This window comes from Cricetulus griseus, chromosome X, assembly GCF_003668045.3.
Source record: "Cricetulus griseus strain 17A/GY chromosome X, alternate assembly CriGri-PICRH-1.0, whole genome shotgun sequence".
Classification (NCBI taxonomy): Eukaryota; Metazoa; Chordata; class Mammalia; order Rodentia; family Cricetidae; genus Cricetulus; species Cricetulus griseus.
In genome coordinates, this window is record NC_048604.1 from 97409521 (window position 1) to 97435822 (window position 26302).

Here is a 26302-nt window from a genome sequence, read left to right on the forward strand (position 1 = left end):
AGTTTTTCAATAAGACTGCACAGTATATGCTATGCAATTCTAAATTCCATCACAATTTTGTAATGTCTCATGAAAAAGCTTTACATAAATATTCCAATGTTTTAATATATATTTATAACAGCATGATCCACAAAGGCAGGAGTTTATGGTACTGAGCATTTTCATAGATGCAAAGAGAACCATCTGGACCATTGCAGCACAGCCCTCCTGGAGCTACAACTATGGCAGGCCTCAGTAGCAAGGCAGAGCTGACACTGCAGCTGCACAGGCTGAATTAGGGCCCAGCTGTGAAACACCTGCCAGATTTACAAAGTTCACAGGCATCTAGAATAGATGAGTTTAACTTTGTTCCAAAATGTTCTTGGATCTTCTGTTCACCCTACCATATAAAATATTATAAAGAATGGCTTTTCAAGGTCCTCTGGCTCCTTGCCTCACACTTGGATTATATATATATATATATTATATATATATATATAATATATATATATAATATAATATATATAGTGTCTCACATGTGCACAACTGCCTAGACTGAGTAATAAGCAGGAAATTACTTTTACTTATATGTTTCTGTCTCTGTGTGTGCATGTCATATGAATACAGTGCCCTAGGAGGCCTGAAGAGAGTGTTGAATCCCTGGAGCTGGAATTACAGGCAGTCAGGAGTTCCATGTGATGCTGGAAACCAAAATCTGCTCTTCTAGAAGAGCAGCCATGTCTCCAGCCTGAGGAATTACTTTGAAACTAGTAGCTAACACTTAGATTTCACAGTGTATACCTGATACTGTTCATTGTGTTTTTCATATAATTTATTTAATCTTCATACCAACAAAACCCCAAGTTCTATTCACTCTCAATCTGTTTTTTAAAAAGTCATTCAAAGAATAAACCTCAGGGCCGGGAGTGTGGCTCAGCAATGGAGTACTTACCTGATATGTGTGATGCCCTGGATTCAAATCTTAACACCACCAGAAAAAGCTAAAAAAACAAAACTTACTTGAGAGGGTAAGGCATGGCACTTACTGCAAGACTGAGGCCAGCCTGGGCTACACAGTAAGTTACAGGTCAGCCTGGGCTACAGAATGAAACTCTGTCTCAAAGCAAACAAAAATCATGTCTTAAAAAATTAAGACTTTGAAAAGTGCTAAAAGATGAGCATATGATACCACTTGGCAATAATCATACTCACCAGATATAAGAGAGCTCCGGGATGGAGAGCTTTGATTTGGTGAAGAAGTTCTTGGCCACAGACCCTGTCAAAAGCCATTGTTTAAATAAGCCATCAGTTCCTTGTCTGGAGCACCTTTTATGTGCAAGCCTATCACCACTTTTTCATTCAGCAATCTCTACCAAATAACCACAAATGCATTTAGTCTACAAGAAACAACAAATCACAGGACTTTCCTAAGAGTAGCATGTGACTTGCCTAGCACCTCTGAGGGCCAAAGACTTATCTGCGTTGTTGCAAAAATGAGAAAAATACAATTAAAAGGAATATCAAACATGTAGAAAGAAGCAATGGCAAAATGCTCATGACAAATACAAGCCATATAAATTCCTGCTTGGCTTCTACCAAAACTGCACACTTATACTAAAATTTCCTAAGAAAACCTTCAAAATTGCTTAAGTAAAAATTATGTTGAGTTTTATACTTAAAGAATGGAAAAGCAATGCAGAGTGTGGAAAAATGATGAACACAAAAAAAATGGTATCAATAATCCCATCAGAAACAAGAGAGACATCTTGAGAAATATTTTTATGAGATTTAAGATCTCTTGATGGCACTTTGAAGAATCCATCCAGGACTCTTTTCATTGTAAATTTACCTATGTCAGTTAAAGTTGAGCTGCCATCCCACTGTCCCAGCTGTACTTGAAATGTTAGCCTTCACTGGGCTCTTTCAGGCTTCCAGCTCTCGGTAGCTTCACAATTCAAAAGCCTCATTTCTAATACAAGAGAGCATTAAAGCACCAAGTTGTTCTAAGCTAAGTCAAAAGCCTCCCAGAGCAATTACAAATTTTCTAATTGGCCTTAAAGCAATAGGAATAGGTGGGAATCTAGCTGGTAGCTGAGTACTTGACTGCCATATGCAAAGCCCTGGATTACAAGCCCCAGCACTATAAAAACAAACAAAAAGCAGGCCAACCATGGCTTGCACACCTTTAATCCCAGCACTCAACAGATAAGCAGGCAGGTCTCTGTGAGTTCAAGGCTAGTCTGGCCTACATAGCAAGTTCCAGAACAGCAAGGGTTACACAGCAAGACACTGTCTCAAAAATAAAACAAATAAACTAAATAAACTAAAATAAAATAAAATAAATTTTCAAAGGGGTTATAATGGATCTTAAAGAAATACTTTTTTTCTGATAAATTATTAAGGATCAAAAGCAAAGTATCAATAAGCCAACAAGCCTTCTCCCCAAAGGCATCCTGTCAATAATGCTAACACGTGACTCTTTGCTACCAAGGCAACCAACCACCTTGTGCCACCTGACAGACAAAACTTGTCAGCCAATTTATCAAATATACTATAGCAACCAAGATACAGAGACATTCCCTTCTCCTACCAGTCTGTTTTCTGCTGGATCCTCTCTCTTCAAAGCACAGTAGACCCCACCCACTAGCTAGTGCTGGCTTTCACATAGGAGACTATTGTACCATAGAGTCTCTGAAAAGTTAGGTGGAAGGCACTGGGAAGCTGATAGCTATCAAGTTCAGCTGCATCCCAGGTGCCAGCAGCTAAAAAAGGGAGCTAAGGAAAAAGCCCAGTGTTCTCTCCTTTGAATGCAACAAGTGAGACATGTTCAGGTACTTTCACTCCAGCTCCACCATCAAGCCACCAGAAAAGAGACTCCATGTATATAAAAAGCCCAGAATATATAAGTATGGAGAAGAAAAGTGCATTAATAGTGTCCTAGAACCATGAAGTGGAGAAGACAGGAGTAAGCAGCAACTGTTACTAAGTGGGAAGATAATAGAGGGGTGATGAAAAGGTTCTAAATTTAGGTTATGAATCTAGTCTGTGAACGAACTAAAATCACTGAACTATATGGTTTAAATGTTGTTTATGATATATGAATTGTATCTCAACTAACATGTTTATTTTAAAAGACATCAACTAAATGTCATTTATGAATCTTCATTGTGGTCAAACTAAACATTAAAAAGAAACTTAGAAGACAATCAGACAAATTTGAACAATGAAGACCTGATTGTATTAAAGAATCTGTGACTTTTTTCTCACATGTACCAGTGAGTTCTGCTTATGTTTTTTTAAGAGAACAAAAGATATATCCTGGAATATTTTTCAAATCAAATGGCTTCAAAATCATCAAGGCTGAGAGGGAATAAAAACAAAATTGCTGGCACTTGTCCATGGGGATTTGCTATAGTGGCAAATCAAGTTAATCTACACTTGAAATTTCGCAAAAATAAAAAGGTTGAAAGAAAATGTAAAAAAACACTTCTAACAACTACTTATTCACAGTTGGCTAAATGTCTGCATATGTTTAAGAAGTAGTTGATCAAGAGGTAAGGTTACCCTGCTGTCAATATACATAATCTGGATTTCTGCTTGTCTTTTCTAAATCATAATGGTAAAATTCATTTGTGATTTCTATACTACTCTACCTTACATAATGCCATTACTACCAATCACCAAAATAATGTTTGCCTTTACATATATAAGAATATATCAATTATATATGTTATTTCATAGAAATTACTCTTAATCCATGCTTCACTGTTAGTTAGAATGATCAAAAACATACTGTTATTTCTCTAAAATTGAAGTATAAGACGAAAGTTTTATAAATTTTTCTTCTGGACTCTACTATTTCACTGTTTAGTCTTTTGCCTGGTAAAATGTAGGCACATGGGAATTAAATCAATTCTTCTCAGCTTGAATTTTACATAAGGGCACAACAGGAATGCAGATATCCGATGATAACCCAGAAGAACTGACTAAGAAAATGCTGACCAGTTTTCTTCTCATATCCTAATTTCAAAAACCAGGGAAGAAAGCCTGGAGCCAAATAAATGAGCATGTACCTAAACTTCTAGGGAACATAAAACATGAGGAGACCTGTGCTGGAAGACTATACTTTGTCTTTGCTCTGACTCTGATACAATAAATAAGCAATTTAAGGTGTCCCTTGGCACTGTCATCTGCTATTCAAGTGCTTTGGCTGAGAAGGTGCAGGGTCTGGACCAAGTTCCCCCAAATTCCCATTTAACCCTTCTGCAATGGCAGTATAATTTTCCCAGGTCATTACCATTCTTTTCTGCATACATATATTTGGTAAGAAGTTCCACCTTAGAGGAATACAAATTGAAATCAGAGGTTGTAATCTTCATTTTTCATCAACTGCTTCTCAAGATGTTCTCCATTATTCACACGGGAACCCTGTTCCAGGACACCATGTTCTCTCACCTGAAATGAAGGAACTTGGGTCTGGCTGGAGGGAGCGAAACTGATTGACATAGTACTCCCGCTGTTCTTCTGTTATCCTCCAGGGCTCATCTGGGTAATTACTGTTGTTGTCCTGCAGTTCTCTCTCCACTGAAAAGGACTTTAAAAACAGTGCTCACAGAACCTTCCTTTCATGAGATGAGGTGTGAGACTTAAACACCAATGGGAGTTACTTTATATTTCTCTTTATTTTTCCTCAGGGAATAAACATAACTGCCTCATAATAAGAATTTAACCAAAATCTAAACTATGATATAAAGTATATATCAAGCTTGTTTTACATGTCAATCCCAGTTCCCTCTCCCTCCCCTCCTTCCCTGCATCCCACCAACTAACACCCTACCTATCCCATCCCCTTTCTGCTCCCCAGGCAAGGTGAGGCTTTCCATGGGGGATCTTCAAAGTCTGAAAAACAATTCTTATCTTCAGCTATTCACCATATTTTGATACTTTCAGATTAGATAAGTGGATAGGAAAATTGTATGTTTTTTCACAAGTATGTGTGGTGGCACATGTATGTGGAGGCCCAAAGCTGATATGAGGAGTCCTCAATATGTTACCACCTCATGCATTGACACAGGGTCTCTCAACTGAACCTTGAGCTCTCTATTAAGGCTAGCCTAGCCAGCCAGCTTATTCCCAGTCTCCACCTTCCAAGCACTAGAATTGCAGGCAGGCTACCATGTCCAGCTGAGCATCTCCCTAGCCTGATTTTCTTCTGCTCTGCACAGAACGTAAGGCAACAGCTATAACCACACAGTGGTTTTTCTTGTCTTTTTCTTTTTTTGAGACTGGGTCTCACACTGTAATCCATGATTGCCTAGAACTTAATATGTAGCCAAAGATGGCACTAGATTTTCTGCAATCCTGACTCATGCTCCTGGGTGCTGAGGTTATGGGGTGAGTTATAATAAGTGGGTTAATATTTTCTTTATTCCTGCCGTACTTGCATTACATAAATCCAGGAGTCAAAATTCCCAGTCAAACTCATGCCTTCTGGTTCCCACTTGAGCAGCAAGTCAGTCTCACTGAATTTGTCCTTCACATGTGTGAGTTGGGAATATTTACTAAATACAAAGCTGATGATAAGATCTATTGTGGTATTGCCATCAGCAGGGTAACAAGGGGGTGCAGCAAATCTGCCACTAGAGGGCAGGCACACCAAATTTGAAGATTTGAGAGTTCAGAAGTCCAGAGACCCAATACAGGAGAAAACAAAAGCTAGACTAGGCTTTGAGGACAGAAGCAAAATGGAAATGCAGAGAGAAACATCTGGGGCTTTGCTCCATCCCTCCCATCTACACCAAGAACATATATTTTTACCAAAGGCCATGTACATGGAATCAAGAGGTGGCCACAAGGAAGACAAAAGGAAACAGGTGGGAGGAGGTTACCACTGCAGAGATATCTCCTTGCTAACTGCTGAACTGCTGCATTCCCTGCTACTAAATGGAAGCTCCTGCTCCCCTGGAGTGCATTCCTTCTCTGGTGAGAATGAAGCCACCCTAGCCAGTAACTGTTCACTTTAGCCACAGCTGTTCTTTCTCCAATCTCATAAGCAACTACTTTCTTCCCTATCTGTATGATTTCATGCCTGGGTAGTGTTAGTAGCTTTTTAATAGTCCTCAGTCTATTCTCCAGGACCAAAAACCAAGCCTACGAGCTTATTGGTTGCTTATCAAAATAGTCCACCTCCTCTACTTGACCCTCAAGACTCTCATACTCCAAGCTACTCTTTGCTCACTTGGTAGGTTTCCAACTACCCATGTGCTCACGTGTCTGATGGACCAAACTTAGCTCTTTCTTCCCAAGAAACTCTTCCCCTAGTGCCAACCTAATCAAATCCTCCCCTTCCCCATATCCTTCTGCTCCAAAAGGTCATCTCCATCTCTCTACCATGCCCACACCCATGCTCACACTGGCAACACAGTCTATTACAAAAGAAAGATCAGCAGCCATGTGTGGATGAATGACCTGAATCATACCTGGTATCATCTGGCCAGGTTGGAATAATAGTGGGTGGGCACACAATACACTGGCCTCTGAGATGCTTTGGCATAGAAAGTTCTTTTACTGAAAGAACAACTTTTGTGATATGTTCATTCTTAAAGATATAAATAATAAATATGTAGACCATCAAGCAGAGAAAGCAAAACCTGAACATATATACACAACCAAGCCAGGATTCAGAGCAAGGGCTAGGCATAATTTAAAACTATGAAAAGCCAGAAGAATCTGTGAAATTGGGATGGAAGTGATATTGAGAAAGGAGTGTGGTGCATGCCTATAATCACTGCAAACAGGAGGCTGAGAAAGGGGATCATGAGTTCAAGGCCAAGCTTGGCTGTATATAGAATTCAAGTTCTACATAGTAATACTGTATCTCAAAAAAAATAAGAGTAAGCAATAAAAGAGTAGTAAGGTTGAGTGGAGCAGGGGAGAAACAGGGATCTAAAAGACCCATAATGGAAGAAGTAGTACAAAGAGCAAGAAGAGAAGCTGTGTCTGCAAATGCTAACTGATTAGAACTGCAGGACTGTGGAGACCGGAATGTTGCAGGTCCAAAGGCTAGTTATCTTATCTTGGGCTAAATTCTAACCCTCCAGAACAGCTATCCCTTGCTCACCACCTTTGTGTCAGAACTGACATCTTAGGACTAATAGTTAAAACCCTTTTGAAATCTATTTAATTATCAGACCACAGTTTTTACCAATCCAAAAGCTAGGAGTGTCAACAGATAACATCTTAGTCCTATAGAAATACTTCCCCCATCTTGCTGTATCTGCTTCTAGGATGTACCCACTAATGTATTTGAAACTTGCCTTTATTTATGGCTTTCTTTGTTCTGTAAAACTATGAAAACATCACAAAACTGTTCCAATGTAAGAACACGGAATTTGAGGTAACATAAATCTGTGTTCCATGTTCTCAGGCCATGGCTACTCAAAATGGCTACAGAATAAACTACCTTCTTATTCTCTTAAAAAAAAACAACAACACAGATCTCCATTCCTACAAGATGCTCATCAAGTAAGAGATGACAGTTTGATCCCCAGAGGCCACATGGTGGAAGGACAGAACTGATGCCAGAGTTGTCCTCTGACCTCCACACACATGCTCTCACACATACACACATAGTTAAATAAATGTTTAAAAAGAAAAAAAAAAACTTCTAAAGGGAACTCCAGGGCTGTCAAGATGGCTTGGTGTGGTAAAGGTGCACGCTGACATGCCTGACAACCAGAGTTAGATCCTCAGGACCAAGCTAGTAAAAGAAAGGAACCAAACTAGCTTTTTCTAGTTACCCTCTGACATCTACATCTGCACTATGATGACATGAAGACACACACACACACACACACACACACACACACACACACACACACACACACCAATTTTTAAAGGAAATAAAAACCACTGAGTTACTCTACTCCTGGTATCTTTTTTTTTTTACTCCCATGAGAACCCAAATGCCTCATTTCTAAGACAGCATAAGGTGGCAAGGAACATTCTTAGTTCCTAGGATCAACACAAAAGGCCTAACAACAAAGGGAGGGCATCTGAACACTATGATCCTTCAGTAACCTGCATTAAACCTGCTAGCCTGTGCCCATCATTTCCACCTTGTTTACCAATGTATATTTCAATTGATTTTACAAACTAAATGATTTCAAGATCTCTTTAAGAAATACTATTTGATGATAACCATGGTGAATACTACATAGTTTGGGCATTTCAAATAATTTTAAGTATCATTGCAAGATTTCAAGAGCTAGAACTCTGCCAAATCACGCTTATCCTATGTACAGTGCTAGCAAATATATGAGATATACAAGAGTACGCCAAGTCTACTTTTAGTAATGAACTTAAATTAACCCCTGAGCTTGTCTTATACTGCAACAGATATGGAAACACTCACAGCTCTATATTATTCTCCTTTTTTCATATTTCCAAATTCATGTGTATGGGTGCTTTTCCTGCATGTACATCTATGCACGTTTTTCCTCAGAGGCCAAAAGAAGGTTTTGGATACCCTGAGACTGGAATTACAGACGTTGTGTACCACCATACTGGGAATAAAACTTGGGTCCTCTGGAAGAACAGCCAGTACTCTTAACTCCTAAGCCATCTCTCTAACCCCTCTATACAATTTTAAACGAAAAAAAAACCCTTTTCCTACTACTGGGTTGCCTCTCCCAACCTAGTCTTATTGTATCTTGTTATGTCATATTTGGTTGATATCCCTGGGAGACCTGTTCTTTTATTAAGGGAAATAGAGAAGGAATGGATCTGAGGGAGGGGGGACTGAGAGGAGTAGAGGGAGAGGAAACTGGGATCGGGATGTATTTATGAGAGAAGAAGAAACCTGTACAAAGTATGTATGTATATATATTTTTAATGAAGTTACACCACTTGGGGTGATAATGTTCCTCCCAAAAGCCATGCAAGGTATGTAAATTGTTTGTCAGGGGAGTTGAGGAACACTTCCAAAACAAAATAGGCTTTTGCCATTGCCCTTAGTTATCTCCCCGAATTTGAAGGTAAGACCCTATTGCTGAAGACACCACACATTTGTGACATTGGAGAAATGAAGCTGTAAGGGACCTACAAGCCTCCTCCCTGAGGACTATCTCTCTTGGGACCAGAAGATGATATGCAAACTGCCAAAGGAGAAAAGCAATCTAACCAGTTGTGATGTCTATGAACCATGACAATGACCAGAATGGCAAAATATCCTGAACGATATAATAGTGGTGCTCATATCCTGAGGATACCAACAGCTTTGTAATTAAACCTAAGTCCCACTCAATAGGAGGGAATTAATGTCTGGTACTACAAACCTAGCCAATTACCCATGGCTGGTGAGGCAATGGAACCTGGAGGAAAACCTACTACTGCCTCTTTCCTAAACAAGTATAATTCCTAACTGTATTGTAAATATTTATCCTTATGCCCACAGATAAGTGTAGTTCTCACCCTTTATCAAAGAAGCTTCTTTTTGCAGCACATAGAGACCATCACAGAAAGCCACAACTACTCAAATGCAGAGAACAACTGAATATGAGGTGTCCAGACCTGCTGATAAATCTACAACACACTCCTCTACTGAAGGCTCAGGAAACATCAAGGATGAGGGACCAGAAAGATTTTAAAAGCCAGAGGACTAGGACATCTGCTGACAGATTGTCTCTTCCAAAAATGAGAGGGAATCTGCAACCATGAAATCCCAACAATATGGGTGTACAAACAAGACCTGACAATGACAACACCATCTGACATGCCAGTGTGAACTAGGGAGATCTCATAAGCCCTCACCCCTAGATAGAGTTACAAATAATTGATGACTGCTGAGAGAGGCAGAATTGGTGTTCCCCAGGGAAAAACTCCCTAACTGGCTATCTAACCCCAATTGGTCATCCACAAAAACATACATATTAGAGCAACACTAAATGAATTAAACATGCTATATTTACATATTGGAATGATTGAAATAGTCACTGAAGAAGAAGAGACAGAATTTGAGAGAGTGGGTGACATGAGTCGAGTTGGAGGGTGGTAAATACAGTACTCATATGAAATTCTCAAAACTAAATAAAATTCTAGTAAACATTAACTGGGCTTTAGGGAGTGTGAGGGAACTGCAGGAGGAAACAGGAGGTAGTTGTGATCATTTTGTTGTATACAATCCTCAAAAATAAAGAAAAGTTTAAAATGAAAAAGAAAGAAAAGTCTGAGTGTTCTATTTTAGTTTGAGCTCTATCAAGTATGAGCTGTCTGTCTTTCTGTACTTCACTTATTGTCTAATCCCTGTGGGAATTTATGTGTTCCATATCTACTGAGTTATTTCAAGAACAGATAGATAATGGCACCCAGAGGAAGAAATGACTTCCCACACTTCATGAAGGTAAAATAGTCCCCCAAACTGACCCATTAGAAGCAAAATAAAGCCAGGCGTTGGTGGCGTACACCTTTAATCCCAGCACTCGGGAGGCAGAGGCAGGCGGATCTCTGTGAGTTCGAGGCCAGCCTGGTCTCCAGAGCGAGTGCCAGGATAGGCTCCAAAGCTACACAGAGAAACCCTGTCTCAAAAAACCAAAAAAAGAAAAGAAAAAAGAAGTAAAATAAGTTAAACTTTATTGCATTAACAGTAACATGTTCATTTGCCCATTCAACAGACACTTATTGAATATCCACAAACCCAAACCCTAATTGCAGGAAACATACTGACAGACAAACATTATTTTGCTGAGAAAGTTTAGTGCCCAGTAAGAAGAAAGGCACACAAGCAATCTCAAAACAGTAAGGGAAGTGTTTTGATAACAAGAGGTGGGTACCCTGGTCTTTCCTACTCAAACTCTGGTCCCCACACATATCAGCATGAGTAGGGGACTTGTTAGAAATGCAAGTTCTAAGGTCTACTCCCAATCTCCTAATGAACCAGACTGTCTGTGAGTAGGACTCAGGACTAGATTTAACCCTCTAGGTGATTCAAAGCAACCTAAGTTGTATAAGAAGCAAAGCCACAATATGCAGGGCAAGGCAAGCAAAGAGATTGGCATTCACAAAGACATCAAAACATAGAATATGGCCATATCCTAGAAGCAGCTCCATTTTGAGTCACATAAATACTGCCAGTGCATCAGGGACATGGGTGGAGTTGCCTCAATATGGTCCAGGTGGAAAGCAGAGCACACAGATAAAAGACTCAGGGTGTATCTAGAAGACAGTGGGGAGCCACAGATAACATTCAACAGGACAATCAGATAATCAGATTCAAGCACAAAGGGATGCTTTCATTGAAAATGACACAGGGAAGACTTTAAAGACAGGAAGAACATTTACAACCATTTGATTTCAGAACAACTGAAGCTAGAGACAAATGTGGTTTACAGAGAAGGAGGGCTAGGAGAGAAATGGAAGAGAACAAAACCCACAGGTAGCCCTCAGCACAGAAGGCCCACTCCAAAACTGTGTTTCTTTATCAGTGGCAAAGGGCCATCTTACTGCAGGACCCAGACACACAGAATCACTACCTCTGAGGTAAACCCCAATCAGCCACAGCAATCAGCTTAGTGCTATGAATAAAGACCCGAAAAGTCCATCACTTAAAAGAAAACAGCAAAGGCTGAGGGCACTGAGAAGTGGGAGTGAACATTCTGTGGCAACTCAGCCACCCAAGCAGAAGCCACAACCAGGAAAGGCTCTACCTTCAAACACATCCTAACAAGCCTGCCTAGTTCAACCCTAGCTCTACTGGTTTTGTTGGCTGGGCAGAGATATTTGCTACTTGAGCCAATTTTGAGTTCTGCCAGCATCTTTAAGAAAAAAATCTGAGTAGCCAGGTGTGGTGGTACACATCTATAATCCCAGCATTCTGGGGGTAGATGCAAGAAGACCAGGAGTTTAAAACAAGCCTTGACCACATAGTGAGTTTGAGGTCAGACTAGGCTACATGAGACCCTGTCTCCAAAAAGAAAAAAAAAAGAACATGAGGAGAAAGAGAATTCTTTCACATCTGTCTACATAAACTACAAACATATGGCTCATTATCCAGTTTCTCTAGACACAGGAGATTTAGATTTGCTTGTATTTAAAACATTCAACTCCTTGATTTTGATTCAAATGAAATGCAAATATTTGGTGCTGCAAGTTATTATTTCTAGGGAAAATGTGCTGCTTGTAATGAAAGAGACATCAAAAGACCCATTTAAAAGTAATAGTATTAATAAAATCTCCAAAGGTGAAATTCACCCTCAAAGTACCTTAAAAATCACACAAAGGTGAATAATATGAACAATTACAAGGAAGTATTGTCCACTAGAATGTTTAAAGGGTGTGTATACTCTTTCAACCATAGAACAGTTTGCTCAGACAACAAGACTACCCTGAAGGACTCCTGTAAATGCTGCTGCTTTAAGAGTTCAGCCATTTCACCCATGAAGGTAGATTAATTTTAGACTAAAGTCCCTTTGAAGTTTTAGCAAAAACAATACAAAAAATATTTTTAGCCATAGTTTGCCAAAGTAATTTAGGGCTCTAATTTCACCATCTTAGGTCACTGTTAAAATGCCAAAATCTCTCTGAACCTAATGTGCAGCACAAAGTAGCTAGCTCTAAAGATAATCTAAATTTTCAGTCATGACTAGTCTGGCAAGATATGCAACTGGTGTATTAGAAGCAAGAATGTTATAGAAGTAGTCAACCACTTTATGGTTGGATTTTAAGGTCACTCCATAAAACAGAACTCATGCATGGTACAGTTAACTGAGCCCAAAATTCATTGCTAGCTAAGTCATATGCCTAGGAGCGAACCTAAAACTATTATTATTCTGCTAAATAAATACAGTAATACACCATCCCCTAGATTAGTCTATTTCTCAACTTTCATCCGAGAAGCTTCATGCTGCAGTAGACGGTGATTAATACAGGGACTCACAACTGGATAATGTAGAAAGAATATAAGACTATGGAGTGCCTAGCTCTAAATGGATAACTACAGCACACCCCCTGCTCTCAAGGCTCAAAGATCATCATGGAAGAGAGTGTCAGAAAGAATGTAAGAACCAGAAGTAGTGGACATCTGAAGTAAAATCATGCTTGACATGGCAACTTCGACTGCATAAAGACCTACACAAGATCAAGCCAGCTAAAATCCCCAGCATATGTCGGGGAGGAGCTATTGGTAAATGATGGCTGCTGTGGGAGGGAGAGTCAGTTTTCTTGGATACTCATTCTTCAGGAAACTGTCCTTTACTCATGCACATATAGGGGATTCAATGGAATTTTTAAAAGTGTTTATGTAGCTGGTAATTAATAGTGGTAGGGACATAGGGAGAAACTGGAGGGGAAGGAAAGGGGGTGGTTTTATCAAAATATATTATATGCATATATGAAATTCTCAAACAAAAGAAAGGTATCACCATGAACATAAATGAATGTTCAGTAACATGTATTCACCACTCTACTAAATGGCAGGTACTGTTAAAGTATCTAATATGCCTATTTTTATCCTTATAATAATTCTACAAAGTAGGTCCCATTATTTCCAATTGGCAGAACAGGAAACTGAGGATTTAATAAATTCAATAAGACCATATGCCTAGAGAATAAAAAGGACAGAACATAAACTTGTTGCCTTCAAGCTCCATGTTTATTTCTTTCTACCTATCCATTCATCCTGTAATAAAGAATTGTTTCCTTTTCAGAAGAACCTAATGGCAATACTTAATTCAGTTTTGTGGGTCAGGGATCTTCTCTTGAGATGTGAATGACTATGTTAGATTTATATCCTCTCCCATCATCTGATGCAGTTTCAGACTACAACTGGCAAACTTTTTGATTACCCAGAAAACCTTTTTAAACACATAATTTTTGTATGTGAACAGCATTTGGCATGTTTTCACTGTTTCACGAATCTGGAAGTTAGGCTACAATGCATATAGGCAATTAGTCATTTGTTTACTGTTATTTTCATATGTAACACTAACCACTATCTCCAATTCTTCCACAAGAAGCCAAGGTCTTCTCCTCCAGAAGGAGAGATGTCCTTTGCAATTGCCAGGGGTTTTTTGTTGTTGTTGTTGCTTAGAAAAGAAGCAGGAAAAATTAGGCATCAGCAGTAAGGTGAGACTGTAAAGGCTATGGACTTTCAGAAATACTGTAACAATGTTCCACCCCCATCCTTGTAGATCAGGTCAAGGCTGCCTGTCTTTGCCAGGATATTCTCCCTTTCACACTCAAATAGCCTAAGGCCAGATGGGAAACAGATGCTCCAAGAATCCAGGCTGAAAATAAATACTTCTGAGATTTAGGGTACAGACTGAAGGTACAAGTGAAGGTTCCAGAAGTACTCAGATTGGTATTCAAATTTGGGGTGACCCCTTATTAATAAGTTAACTTCTAAGACACCCTGCCTCCCATACCTAAAAAGAAATCCCAAACCTCATAGGATCCTCTCTTGATCTCCAGCCTCATCTCCCTCCTACTCCAGGCTCTAGTCACATCAGCCTTCCAAAGAGTCCTGTCTAAGATCTGGCATTCAGTTGGGCATTTTCAACTACATCTAAAACACTAAATCAGAGATTTTATCTAGCAAATCAATGTGCACCCTAAATATAGCTCAGAAAGATCTGGCTACAATAAGCCTTCAGTGTAATGCCTCACACCTCACATTAAATCTATGGCTATTGTTTTATTACCATTCTCTCAATACTCACTACCTCTAAATATGAATGCATCCAGGCCTTAAGGCAACACTCTGATCAGTTCTAATAATTGCTGAATTAATATCTTATTCCTACAAATATCCTTCACCTTCTCTCCCAGATATGTACTTCCCTGGAGTTTTCATTCAGTTGGTATTAGCATCTTATAATAAAAAACCATTTTGCCTTTTATTTTAGAGGTAACTACCAGCAAAGAAACAAAGCAAATAGCCTTTCTAATTTTCAAGAAGTATGGCCACACTGTGAGCACTTAGATTTTTTTTTAAATCTTTCACCTGAAAAAAAATTAACTTCAGTATCACTTGAAGTAAAATATTTCTTTCCCCAAGAATAATGGCTACAAAAATAGAAAAAGAACTACAAACAAGCAAAGGCAACAAGTAGACAGAAGGCTTGATACTACAAAAAACAGAAACAAAAAAACAGGTCCTACTTGTGGTCATAGTGCCATTCAAGTATCTGTGGGTTTTACAGTAGACACAGTGGGGTAAAATACACATTAGACCCACAAACCTCTTTATTCCTTAGGAAATGGTATAGAAGATCAACCAAGGCTTCAAGTAAAATGGAAAATGGATCTATTTAATGGATCTATTCTATCTCAAGAATGGACACATATATAAAACTATATAAAAAGAATCAAAACAGTTCTACCTCTTTACTCAAACACACGTATTCTCTTTCTTCCCCTCTTTTACTTGAGGGAGGGAGGGAGGAGGGAGGGAGGGAGGGAGGGAGGAAGGGAGGGGAGGGAGGAGAGGGAGAGGGAGAGAGAGAGAGAGAGAGAGAGAGAGAGAGAGAGAGAACAAATAAACAAGATAGACTATTGTCTCTAAGAACTAACTCTAAGAACAAATGACCTTTTAACCCTAATCTATACCCATAAACTAAGTGTGGTGGTTTCAATTAAAGGTTCGCAGACATAAATACTTAAGTCACCAGAGAGTGACACTATTTTAAAGGATTAGGAAGTCTGGTCTTGTTGAAGGAAATCTGTCACCAGGGGTTGGCTCCGAGGTTTCAAAAAGTTCATTTCAAGTCCAGAGTCTGGCTTTCCTACTGCCTGCGGATCCTAATATAGAACTCTCTGCTACTTCTCCAGCACCATGTCTGCCTGTGTGCCAACATGCTTCCCATGAACTAAAGCTCTGAAAATATGCCAACATCCTTCCCTGTTAAATGTTTTCCTTTATAAGAGTTACCATAGACATGGTGTCTCTTCACATCAACAGAGCACTGACTAAGACACTAAGTAACTCAATTTCGTTGTCATAATCACAAGAGATCCCCATTGCCCACAGACCTGATGTTCTATGGAGCAGTAAAGAAACTTGGGTCCCTAACCTCCCTCAAATGCCCACAACCTATATTTGAACACATAATGAGCAGTTTTCCACACACCTTGTAGAATCTCCTGGGTCTAAAATGTCAGCTTATGGTTTCAGGCTTAAGAATGTCAAATCAGAACAAAACCATAAACAGCCCAGACAAAATTTTCAAAAAGGCCTATGATACGAAGAAGCAATCCACAATAAAGGGCACTTGGAGAAGAACTCCATAACATTAAGATACTCCAGTTCACTAATAGATATGCTAATTTATATAGAAAAGTTAGCAATTTTTACATAGGAGGATGACAAATCTAAGTTTGTTAACATATTATATTTACAAAAATACCAGAAAAGATACACTTTCTACATTATGTCAAATGTGTAAACTGAAAATTTCTATAAAAATTACCAAAGTGTAGACATTATCACTAAAGAGATCTATGCCTAGGAACTGAACCCATACAACTGCAAACAATGCTTTCAAGAGCTAGAAGTCAGCAAGAAGAGGCTGCTTAAATGGCTTATAGAAAATACATACAACAAAACACTAAGAACTTGTGTAAGAAAAACACAAAAAGAATCTTTGTGTACTGCCTCAGACTGTCAGTAAGGCTACTATAAAAGAAAAATGCAAGCCAGGCAGTGGTAGTGCATGACTTTATCCCAGCACTTAGGAGGCAGAGGCAGGTAGATCTCTGTGAGTTCGAAGCCAGCCTGGTCTACAGAGCAAGTTCCAGGACAGCCAGAGCTGTTACACAGAGAAACCCTGTCTCAAAAAACCAAAACAATAAAAAAAGAAAAATGCTGAGTATATAGCAGATGTATACTGGGTTACTTACAACATGAGTAAAAGGCTGAACCATATACTTTGATTATACTATATATAGTTATGTATTTGAATAAGAATCATATACAATATTAAATAAAACAGGATATTTGTATACAGCTATACAAAAGACATCCATCACAGTTGTTTCTGTGATGGGTGCTTAGAAGGTAGGAATGAGAGGGCCATTTTTTTTACTCTGCACCCTTTTTAATATTTGACTTTGTAAAAATCTTCAGGGTTCAAGGAAAAAGCATCTTAAGAGCTCACAACACACAGCCACAAAATAACACCTGCAGTATAGTACTCACTGTATAACATGAAACAGTTTAGACTGCAGACTTCCCTCCCTATGGCCCTGTTAGTGGAAAACTGACCATGAAGTGGCTCATCTGTCCCAGCATAAGTTTGTTTAACTTAAGTCATTCATGAGCAAGCACATCATCCTGAGTTCCATGTAAAGAACAAGAAAACACAAGAACTAAGTGTAGAAATAACACCATGGTGAAGTAGCCACTGGGGATCTTCAATAGTCAGGATGACAATTCTCAGACAAGGGGAAAGGGGAAAGATTCAAAAGAAAAGAATAAATGGCCTGAGGTCTAACTCAACATGTGTGTGGGACACACACACACACACACACACACACACACACACACACACCACACACACACACACGGAGGGGGAGAGAGGGAGAGGGAGAAAGAGAGAGAGAGGGAGGGAGGGAGGAGGAGGGAGAGAGGAGGGAGGGAGGGAGGGAGAGAGAGAGAGAGAGAGAGAGAGAGAGAGAGAGAGAGAGAGAGAGAGAGGCCTAATGATGCCGAAAATGAATTCCTGAAACCCCTGGTGAGCTCTGATGGCCCTAAGCTGCCTGGTAGGCCACTTCCAAAGCTAAGCAGTGGTTGAGACAGTGCTCAGTATGTCTTTATTTGGTGACTTGCTTTGCTCTTTTTCCCAACTCAAAACACAAACTCTCTCATGAGACCACCTCGATCACTCAAGCTGGGCCCCTCCTAATCTTTCAGCCATTCTCTGTTCTGCTCTAGCCAGAATCCCAACCCAATTCACCCACAAATAACTTTCATGTCACACAAGAAAAAAAAAACAATTATCTCAGTGCCATGTTGCCCCCCACAAAAGATTATTTCTTTTTGTTCCCATCAAAAGTACTACAGAAACAATGTACCTGTGGCACAAGCAATTCTTTCTGACCTATGCCAACAACATTCTAACAGAGACTTATAAGTGTTTCTTTCTTCTATTATCCTTACACACTTGCTTTTTCCCTTGAGAACTATTCCAAAAGGACTCAAGGAGTAGGGAGAATTTGTTTCTGGCCCTGAGTATCTAAAGTGAAGAAATTTCATTTGCCAAACCAGCATCCCTATAGTCAGGGTTAAAAAAATAAAATGAGTCGGGTGGTGGTGGCGCATTCCTTTAATCCCAGCACTCAAGAGGCAGAGGCAGGTGGATCTCTGTGAGTTTGAGACCAGCCTAGTCTACAAAAGCTAGTTCCAGGACAGCCTCCAAAGCCATAGAGAAAACCTGTCTCAAAAAAACAAAAAAAAATGAGAGGTATTATGAATGAACGAATTCAAGTGTGCATGGACATACAAACACATGAATGTGCACATATACACACACATTCTATTTGCTTGGGTCTGTGCAAAATGTTCTGGGAACAATATAAAAAATCTCTAGTTGCCTTTAAGATGGAAATAAATAATGATCAGATCCCCATTCGTCTGATTAAGTTTCACTGATAAATATACAATGAGCAATAAACTGTTTTGCAAGTATGAAAACTGTAAGCATCACATATATGTGAGCATAGTAGGAAACTCTACTTCATACTGTCCATGGAAGAACAAAACAGAGATGAATTCAGGCAAAGGTAGGACAAAGGAGGCAAAAGTATAGATAAAGAATAAAGCCCCCACTAGAGAATGCTGACCACCTGAGAAATAACAAGGAGTAGCTGCTGACCAGTGTGGTGCGAGTGAAGCAGTGAGCTATTATTAGCTGAAGAGGAAAGCAGAAACCAAACAACAGAAGAGCCATGTTCAAGAATGTGAATTAGATATGCTAAGAACCATGAGCAGAGTGACAAATTCAAAGTCAGTATAGGATGAGCAGCTACAGGAGAAAAAAAAACTAAATTTATTTTTAACTGAACTTAAAAACATAAAATTTATACATAATGATGAGTACTATGTGGTATTTCAACACAAGTACACACTGCATAATATTTAAATCTCTTGCCTGTTTGTGTTTTTTTTTTATCTTTTTTGTTGCCAAGCATGGCATGAGTGCCTTTAATCTCAATACTCGGTAGGCAGGGGCAGGCAGATCAGTGAGTCCTAGGCCAACCTGGCCCATATAGCCAAGGCCACATGGTGATTTCCTCTCTGCAAGACGATGATGACTTGATAACAAGTAAAAGAGAAAACAAGACTTCCAATTTCTTTGAAAACTCCTATCATCCATTTATGAGAATTTTAATGAGGAAAAAATTTATCATTTGAAAAAAAAGTGATTAAAATATTAAGGAAAAAATACTGACCAGTCCAAAGGTTGGATCCTTAATTTGATGTAAACGCGTCCAAAATGCCAAGCGCATAGGCTAAAATAGCACTGGTCATGGGTCCCTAAAGGCCTCCCCTAGGACTCAGAATTCATGCCCCCTTCTAACTTTTCATGGTAGAAAAAGCGATTTGGAGTCAGGGTCTGGAGACTTAGTTCAGGTGTGCTGGCTAAGGCTGGGATAGCCCTAAACTCCTGATCTTCCTGCTGTGTGCTACTGTTCTTGAAAACAGGGTGTAATGATTTAACTAGACCCAAGATAAATGATAAATGGGTGTTTATTGGGGAAGACTTACACAAAAATACAAAGAACCGCAGTAGTGCTTCTTTGCCCTTCCTACCTGATCCGATGACCCAAGAGAAAGACCCATGCAAGCGAGACCACGCCTTAGGCTTCTCTTTTCCGCTTCCGCTTCCTTCTGCCTGAAGCCATGCCCAAAGGGGTGTGGCCACCGTTACAGGCAAGACTGCAACAGGTTGTTACTATGCTAGTCTGGCACTTTAACCACTGAGCTACGGCTCCAATACCCCACTGTAATTAAGCAGGAAAGGTCTGAACAGAAGGCCACAAACGAAGCTAGAACAAAGAGAATAGATTGCCATCAGCACAGAAACATGGCACCACAAGGGGAATTACTCAAATGAGCTTAGCACTGTACCAAATAAATATTAATCTCCCACCACAAAGAACCTTCACTTCCATTCCCCTAATCTCCATGACTAATTCAAATTGGCATTTTGCTTTCTGTAACATGGAGTCCAGCCAAAGCAATCTGACAAGCATAAGAAGGAAACCTAGGAGTTAAAGAAAGGAAAATACACCAGCCACAAAAAACACAGACTGACATCCTGGGCAAGAAAGGCCCCTTGCTGTCATCCTGAACAGAAGGCCATGTTTCAAACAGGTGGTAGGAGAACAAACAAACATTAAGAGAATCAGACTGGCACACTGCTGAGATATATTGCTAAATCCACACAAAGATGTTAGTACAACAAAAGAGAGGAGGGAGGGAGGGAGGGAGGAGGGAGGGAGGGGAGGGGGGCAGGGAGGGAGGCAGGGAGGGAGGCAGGGAGGGAGGCAGGGAGGGAGGCAGGGAGGGAGGGAGGACAAACTTGCTTCAGGCCATGTGAAGTCAGGCTGGACATGAGCAGAACCTGCTTTTCTTCCTGTGCTACCAATAGTCAATTGTTGCCAAACACCTGTATCCAGCCTCAGCTCTGCCCCAAACTCCAGATCCATAGAAACAGAACTCTAATTCACCTACTCTGGCTATCACAAAAGCTCCATTCCTGGTATCCAACACTGAATTTACAGCACCAGGGTTTTTCTTCAGCACTACTTTTTGTCCAGTGCTTCCTTGCTTAAGGTGATATCACCATCTTCCATCCACTTCCCAAGCCAGTAGCTAGAGGAATGGTGTCCAGTGCTTGAATTCGTCCATTCCATTTCCAGCTGTGATCTTGGGAAAACCCAATAAAGTATATACACCTCAAGCTTTGTCATCTAAAATGGAGGTTATAGTGTTACCCCCTTACCACCCCCCACCAAACAGTTGTGAGCACTGAGTTAATACACACAAAATGGTAAGGACACAGAAAATGTCTTTGTACAAGTAGCTCGGTCTGCTTTCTTACCTGCTCCCCATTCTTACCCCTTTACCTCTATTCCTTCCCACTTCAACTGTTATGTTACTCCCCAAAGAAGCCCTCCTTGACTAACTCTAAAGTGCAGCATAATTTTCATTCACAACTATACTCATATATGGATTTGGTGACGGCTTGGTTAATAGGCATCTCCTAAAATAGCCTGAAAATTCCATGAGGATGGGACCTATTCATAGCATACCTCATTTAACACAGTATCTGGTACATTGCAGGTATTCATTCACTAAATATTTGTCAAGGGAAGGGTTCAAGAAGCATGCTACTCAGCAGAAAGGGGCCTAAACGGTTGGAAGAAAATCACAGCACTACAAGCAAAGGTTCCAGGCCTTGCTTCCAAGGGGCTTGGTAGAAAGGGTCCCATGAGCTCCATCCCACCCCTGAGAAATCAACATTCACTGCTAATTTGTCCAGTGTTTCTAACCATTCAATATTTCATCTCTACAGAAACAAAGCATACTCTGCAGGAACCTTCAGTCCACACCTTAGAGAGCTTTGAGAGGAATCCCTTCAATCCCTTCCCTAATGCAAACACACCTCCCCAATTTGTGTGATTCTAGTGTTTAAAGGCACATATTTTTATACCATGAGAGCTCTAAAACACAGCCAAGTACTACATCTGGGGCTCAGCTGAAAAAACAACCTTCCATTTCAACTTGAGGGTAAAACTGATCTGTACTGGCCTTAAAAGAGAATGCCTTTGTTTTCCTTCTTTAGAGTCAGGGTCTTGAGTTTTAGAAGTTAACCTTGAACTCACTCTATACACAGAGATGACCATGAACTCCTGACACTCCTGCCAGGTATACTCTGCAAATAACAGGCTTTCAAGAATACTTTCGTGATGAGGATGTAGTGGAGTAGTAGAATCCTTACCTGGCATAGGCAAGGCCATGGGGGCTATCCCCAAATACACACACACACACACACACACACACACACACACACACACACTAAGAGAGGGGGGATCATAACATCTAATTAATGTTCATGATGTGATCTAGCCTTCTTGTGATATGGGACTCTAATGTCAAGCCAAGTGTTTAATATGCAGACTGTGACACTGAATTGTTCTAAACTCAAGTTCAGGTTCTGACACATACTAGGTATGAATGTAATCTTAGATTTGCTGCTTGGCCTCTGTTTGCCATCTATCTATACTAATAGAGACAGCAGTTCCTAGAGCTTATAGTTATAGGGAACATTACATATATCACATATGGTTTAATGATTATCTTTTAGAGAGTTCTTAGCAAACAGAGCAGTGCTTTAAGATCAAGTTCTGTGTCATGTCTAACAGTGTCCTATGCCCAAAAGGCATTCACTGAGTGAACTCCAGAATCTTCTTCAGACTGTTTATTCTCTTCTAAGCTAGCAGCCCACTTCTTTGTGGGAGTTTCTGACTGTACTCATCTATTTTGAGTAGAGCTGCCTGTACAGAAATGGTCTATCTTCCTGAGTTCCACAATTGAAATGTTATAAAAACCACCACCCACTTCCTTTTGTCTTTCATGTTAAATAATAAACCTAACTTTTTGATAGTTTCTCTCTTGTGCATGTACACACACTCTTACGTGCATGTGCATACACGCATGCATAAACACACACACACACACACACACACACACACACACACACACACACACACACACACAACTTTCTTAATATACTTTCCCTAAAAAGGAACTTAGAGATACTACACAAGACAACACCTATGGACATAGGAAAAAATCAGAGATTTTTACCCAAAGGAAAACATGGAAGAATTAGAAACTGAAACTATCTAAGCTATGGTGTGACCAGAAGAAACTGAATATCATTATACCTGTGCCATAATATTTTGTATCTATTCCACGCAAAAAGTAGTAGTTGCTTATACTTACAGACCAATTGCTATCTAAATGGCATTGTCTGAGGCACTGTGAGAATACAGAACAACTGCAGCCTTCCAGAAGCTTACTACATAACTGGACACACAGCAAATGGAAAACAGTTAATTAGGCATTAAATGAGTAATAATAAAGAGTAAGGCAAGCAGGAGTCAAGCTGCTTTAGGAAATGTGGAGCTCTCCTGAAGAAAGTGCTCCATGGTTAAGCAGTTGGAAGGGTAGGGATGCTTTAGACACACTGAAGATCATAAACCTCTGGTTTATGGAGACTAAAAGGAGACAGAAACAGAAAAGATTTAAGAAAAATATACAACCAAAAGAACAGAAAGTGTAAAGCCTGAGTGATGAGGTAGTTTTATATCTTTCTTGCAAGAAAACAGAAAGCAAACAAAAATCCATGCTCCTCATTAGAAGACAATGAAATATATCTGACAAGAATGGATGATTTAGGAAGAGGAAGAAATCACTAAGTATGCGGGGAACAGTAAAGGGTCATGGGGGGGATACAAACACAGTATAATATATATGTATGAAATGTTACAGTGACCCTTGCCTGCAATTTCAACACTTGGAAGTGAAAACAAAAGGATCAGCCTCAGATACACAGGGAGTTTGACATCATTTTGGTGAGATCTTTTCTCACCTTACCCCAAAGAAGAAAAACATGTTAAAATTAAGCCTATTACTTTGTATGCTAGCTTTAAAATATTTAATAATTTTAAATGCTATATTTCTTTCAGGATTTTCTTTCTAAGAGTTGTTTTTATTTTTAAGTATGTGTATGCATATCTATCTGTGTGTGGGTTTATGAACATGCATGCAAGTACCCATGGAAGCCAGAAGAGGATGTTGGACTCCCTGGAGCTGGAGTTACAGCTGGTTGTGTGCTGCCTAATGTGGGTGCTAGGATCTGAACACTGGTCCTCTGCAAGAGCAGCAAATGCTCTTAACTGCTGAGCCATGTCTCTATCCCTAAATGCCATATTTCCACAGTATAATTTTCTTCCAATTCTGTCCCTGACTTAAGCCCACATCATTACTTACCCGAATAAGAGATGCCTGACGACGAAGGGGTTTGGCTCCTGGACCCTCTGATGAGGATCCTTCAGGCTGGCCAATGGGCTGCCTAGTTTCATAAGGAGCTGAAAAGCAAGGCAGAATGTTAGCAGGGTATACAAAGATTCTACTCCAAAATTATTATTTCACACTCAAAGTGATGCAGCATGTGCTTTTCAAGGAAAAGGTATGAAGGAATTGAAGTTTATAACCAGAGAGCTACCCAAGACTCATAAATCCTGATCTTCTTGCCTTCATAATTTCACTAAAGATATCTAACCAATATCACTCACATCAGGTTAAGATTAGGAATAAAATGAGAGAGCCTCAATGACCTTTAGAAAGAGTGAATCAATAGCTAGAAATGTGCCACATTGCAAGTATTCATTTTTTTACTCCTGCCTTTTTGTGGTCTATTGGGCCATGTTCTGAAGTGGTGGGGTTCACTTTGTGTTCATTCATGGTTTCAAAGGATGTGACTTTCGCCTAGAATGAACACTGGCAGTAGGTCACAATTAATCAAAGGACTGATTTGAACGATCAGCAGCCCCAGCCTTAAAAATTGTATCTAGGAAATGATGGTGCTTTGCCTGGATGGCTGGCAGGTTCTTTTGACTTCCTTCATCTTTTCTCCTAGTGGGATCAAAATTGAAGTGTGCTATGCATTATTCCCATTGAAACTTCTGTCACTTAAAAAAACAATGAATTCAGATAGCAGTTTCTCCTTACCAATTTCATGTCATATTCAAATCAAGTTTACATTTATTTGGGGAGAGAAAAGTAAAAGGGAACAAGCCTTGGATTTAAAAAAATGAATTAGGAAAAGAAAAACTCAATTGTGCATCAAGTAGAAAACTCAGGAATCCAGAATAGTTTTTCCCCTGGTTGGATGTGTACATTTTATCCCTCCCAATTAAATAAAGGAATTATACTATATATTTTAAATGGACTGGAAAGAGTACTGCCTATTTGAAGGTGGCCTATATTATGTGCATTATAATAGATCCAATGCCCTATTCTGGCCTCCACTGGCACTACATATCTTCCATGTATAGACATACATGCAGGCAAAACACTCACACATAAAATAAAAATAAAGGTTAAATTTTTTTAATAAAAACAAATCTATCTTTTAAAAATTATAGATGCCAAATCTAGCTATAATTTATATTTTGAAATGTATTCAATTCATCATATAACCCCCAAAGAAAATTAATATGAACTTTGAACACTAAAACTCAATATTATTATTTATTATACAAATAGTTATCTTCTTTATTGTACAGAATGCAAAAACAAGTATATGAAAAATGAGTAAATGTACTACATGTTTATTATTCTATAAATCAATAACCAAAATATTTTAAGTGATGACTACCTTTAAAGTAAGTTTCTAAACCACAAAAAATAAATGCTATTCTTTATTTCTTTTATTTCCAGAGCACACAATAATGACCTTGCCAATATGGTAACAAGACAGTTAAATATAACCAGCTCCAACAGAAAGGAGAAATTATCACCCAACATGAAACCATTTCTCATTTCTGTGGGCTAACACTTTGAGGATTTAAAATTTATAAACTGCTTCTTTCTGTAGCTTACTTATAAATAAAATTGGGTGGAAAGCAGAGTTGGATGTTATGGTACCATATTCAGCATAGTTTGATCTCTTTAAAATAAGAAGGCACAACAATAGCACATCAAGAACACCAAACTGGCTGGACATTGTGGCACACACCTGTATGCTTAGTAGGCAGGAGACCAGACTGGTGCTCATGAGACCCTGTGAAAGACAGAAAGGAAATAAAGAAATAAAGGAGGGAAGGAGGGAGGGAAGAAAAAGAAAGAAAGAAAGAAAGAAAGAAAGAAAGAAAGAAAGAAAGAAAGAAAGAAAGGAAGGAAGGAAGGAAGGAAGGAAGGAAGGAAAGAAGGAAGGAAGATGAAAGGAAGGAAGCATTCAGGCTCACAGCTATTTTGTATTTCTTCCTAGCAACTAGAATACAAAATTATAACACATTAAAATATCCAAATGATTGCCTAGCAACGTATTTAGTGCATTTTAGAACCTACTAGGAATAGATACAAATGTAAATACTACAAAATAAAAATTCATAGAGTACACATGATCTGTGTCTTCGAAAGTAATTTTTCAACTTGTAGGCAGGCATTGTCCTCTGACATGTTTTTTTGCAAAATCACTCCATGTTGATAGAACCACATTAAACTCTTCATGCCAACTGAACATTGCCAAAAGGTTTT

The 26302-nt window shown here is 39.3% G+C and overlaps 1 protein-coding gene across 5 annotated transcripts in view; it reads right to left on the minus strand.

The window, feature by feature from the left end:
• Reps2 (RALBP1 associated Eps domain containing 2) overlaps positions 1–26302 on the minus strand; it is a 230973-nt gene that overhangs the window by 107632 nt on the left and 97039 nt on the right. For all 5 annotated transcript variants that reach the window (XM_027432751.2, XM_027432749.2, XM_035449998.1 and 2 more), the window contains 3 exons: positions 24032–24129; positions 4435–4573; positions 1192–1255 (listed from right to left, as the gene is read on the minus strand). In XM_027432751.2, coding sequence (XP_027288552.1) covers positions 1192–1255; positions 4435–4573; positions 24032–24129 — 301 coding nt within the window. The remainder of the gene's footprint in view (positions 1–1191; positions 1256–4434; positions 4574–24031; positions 24130–26302) is intronic.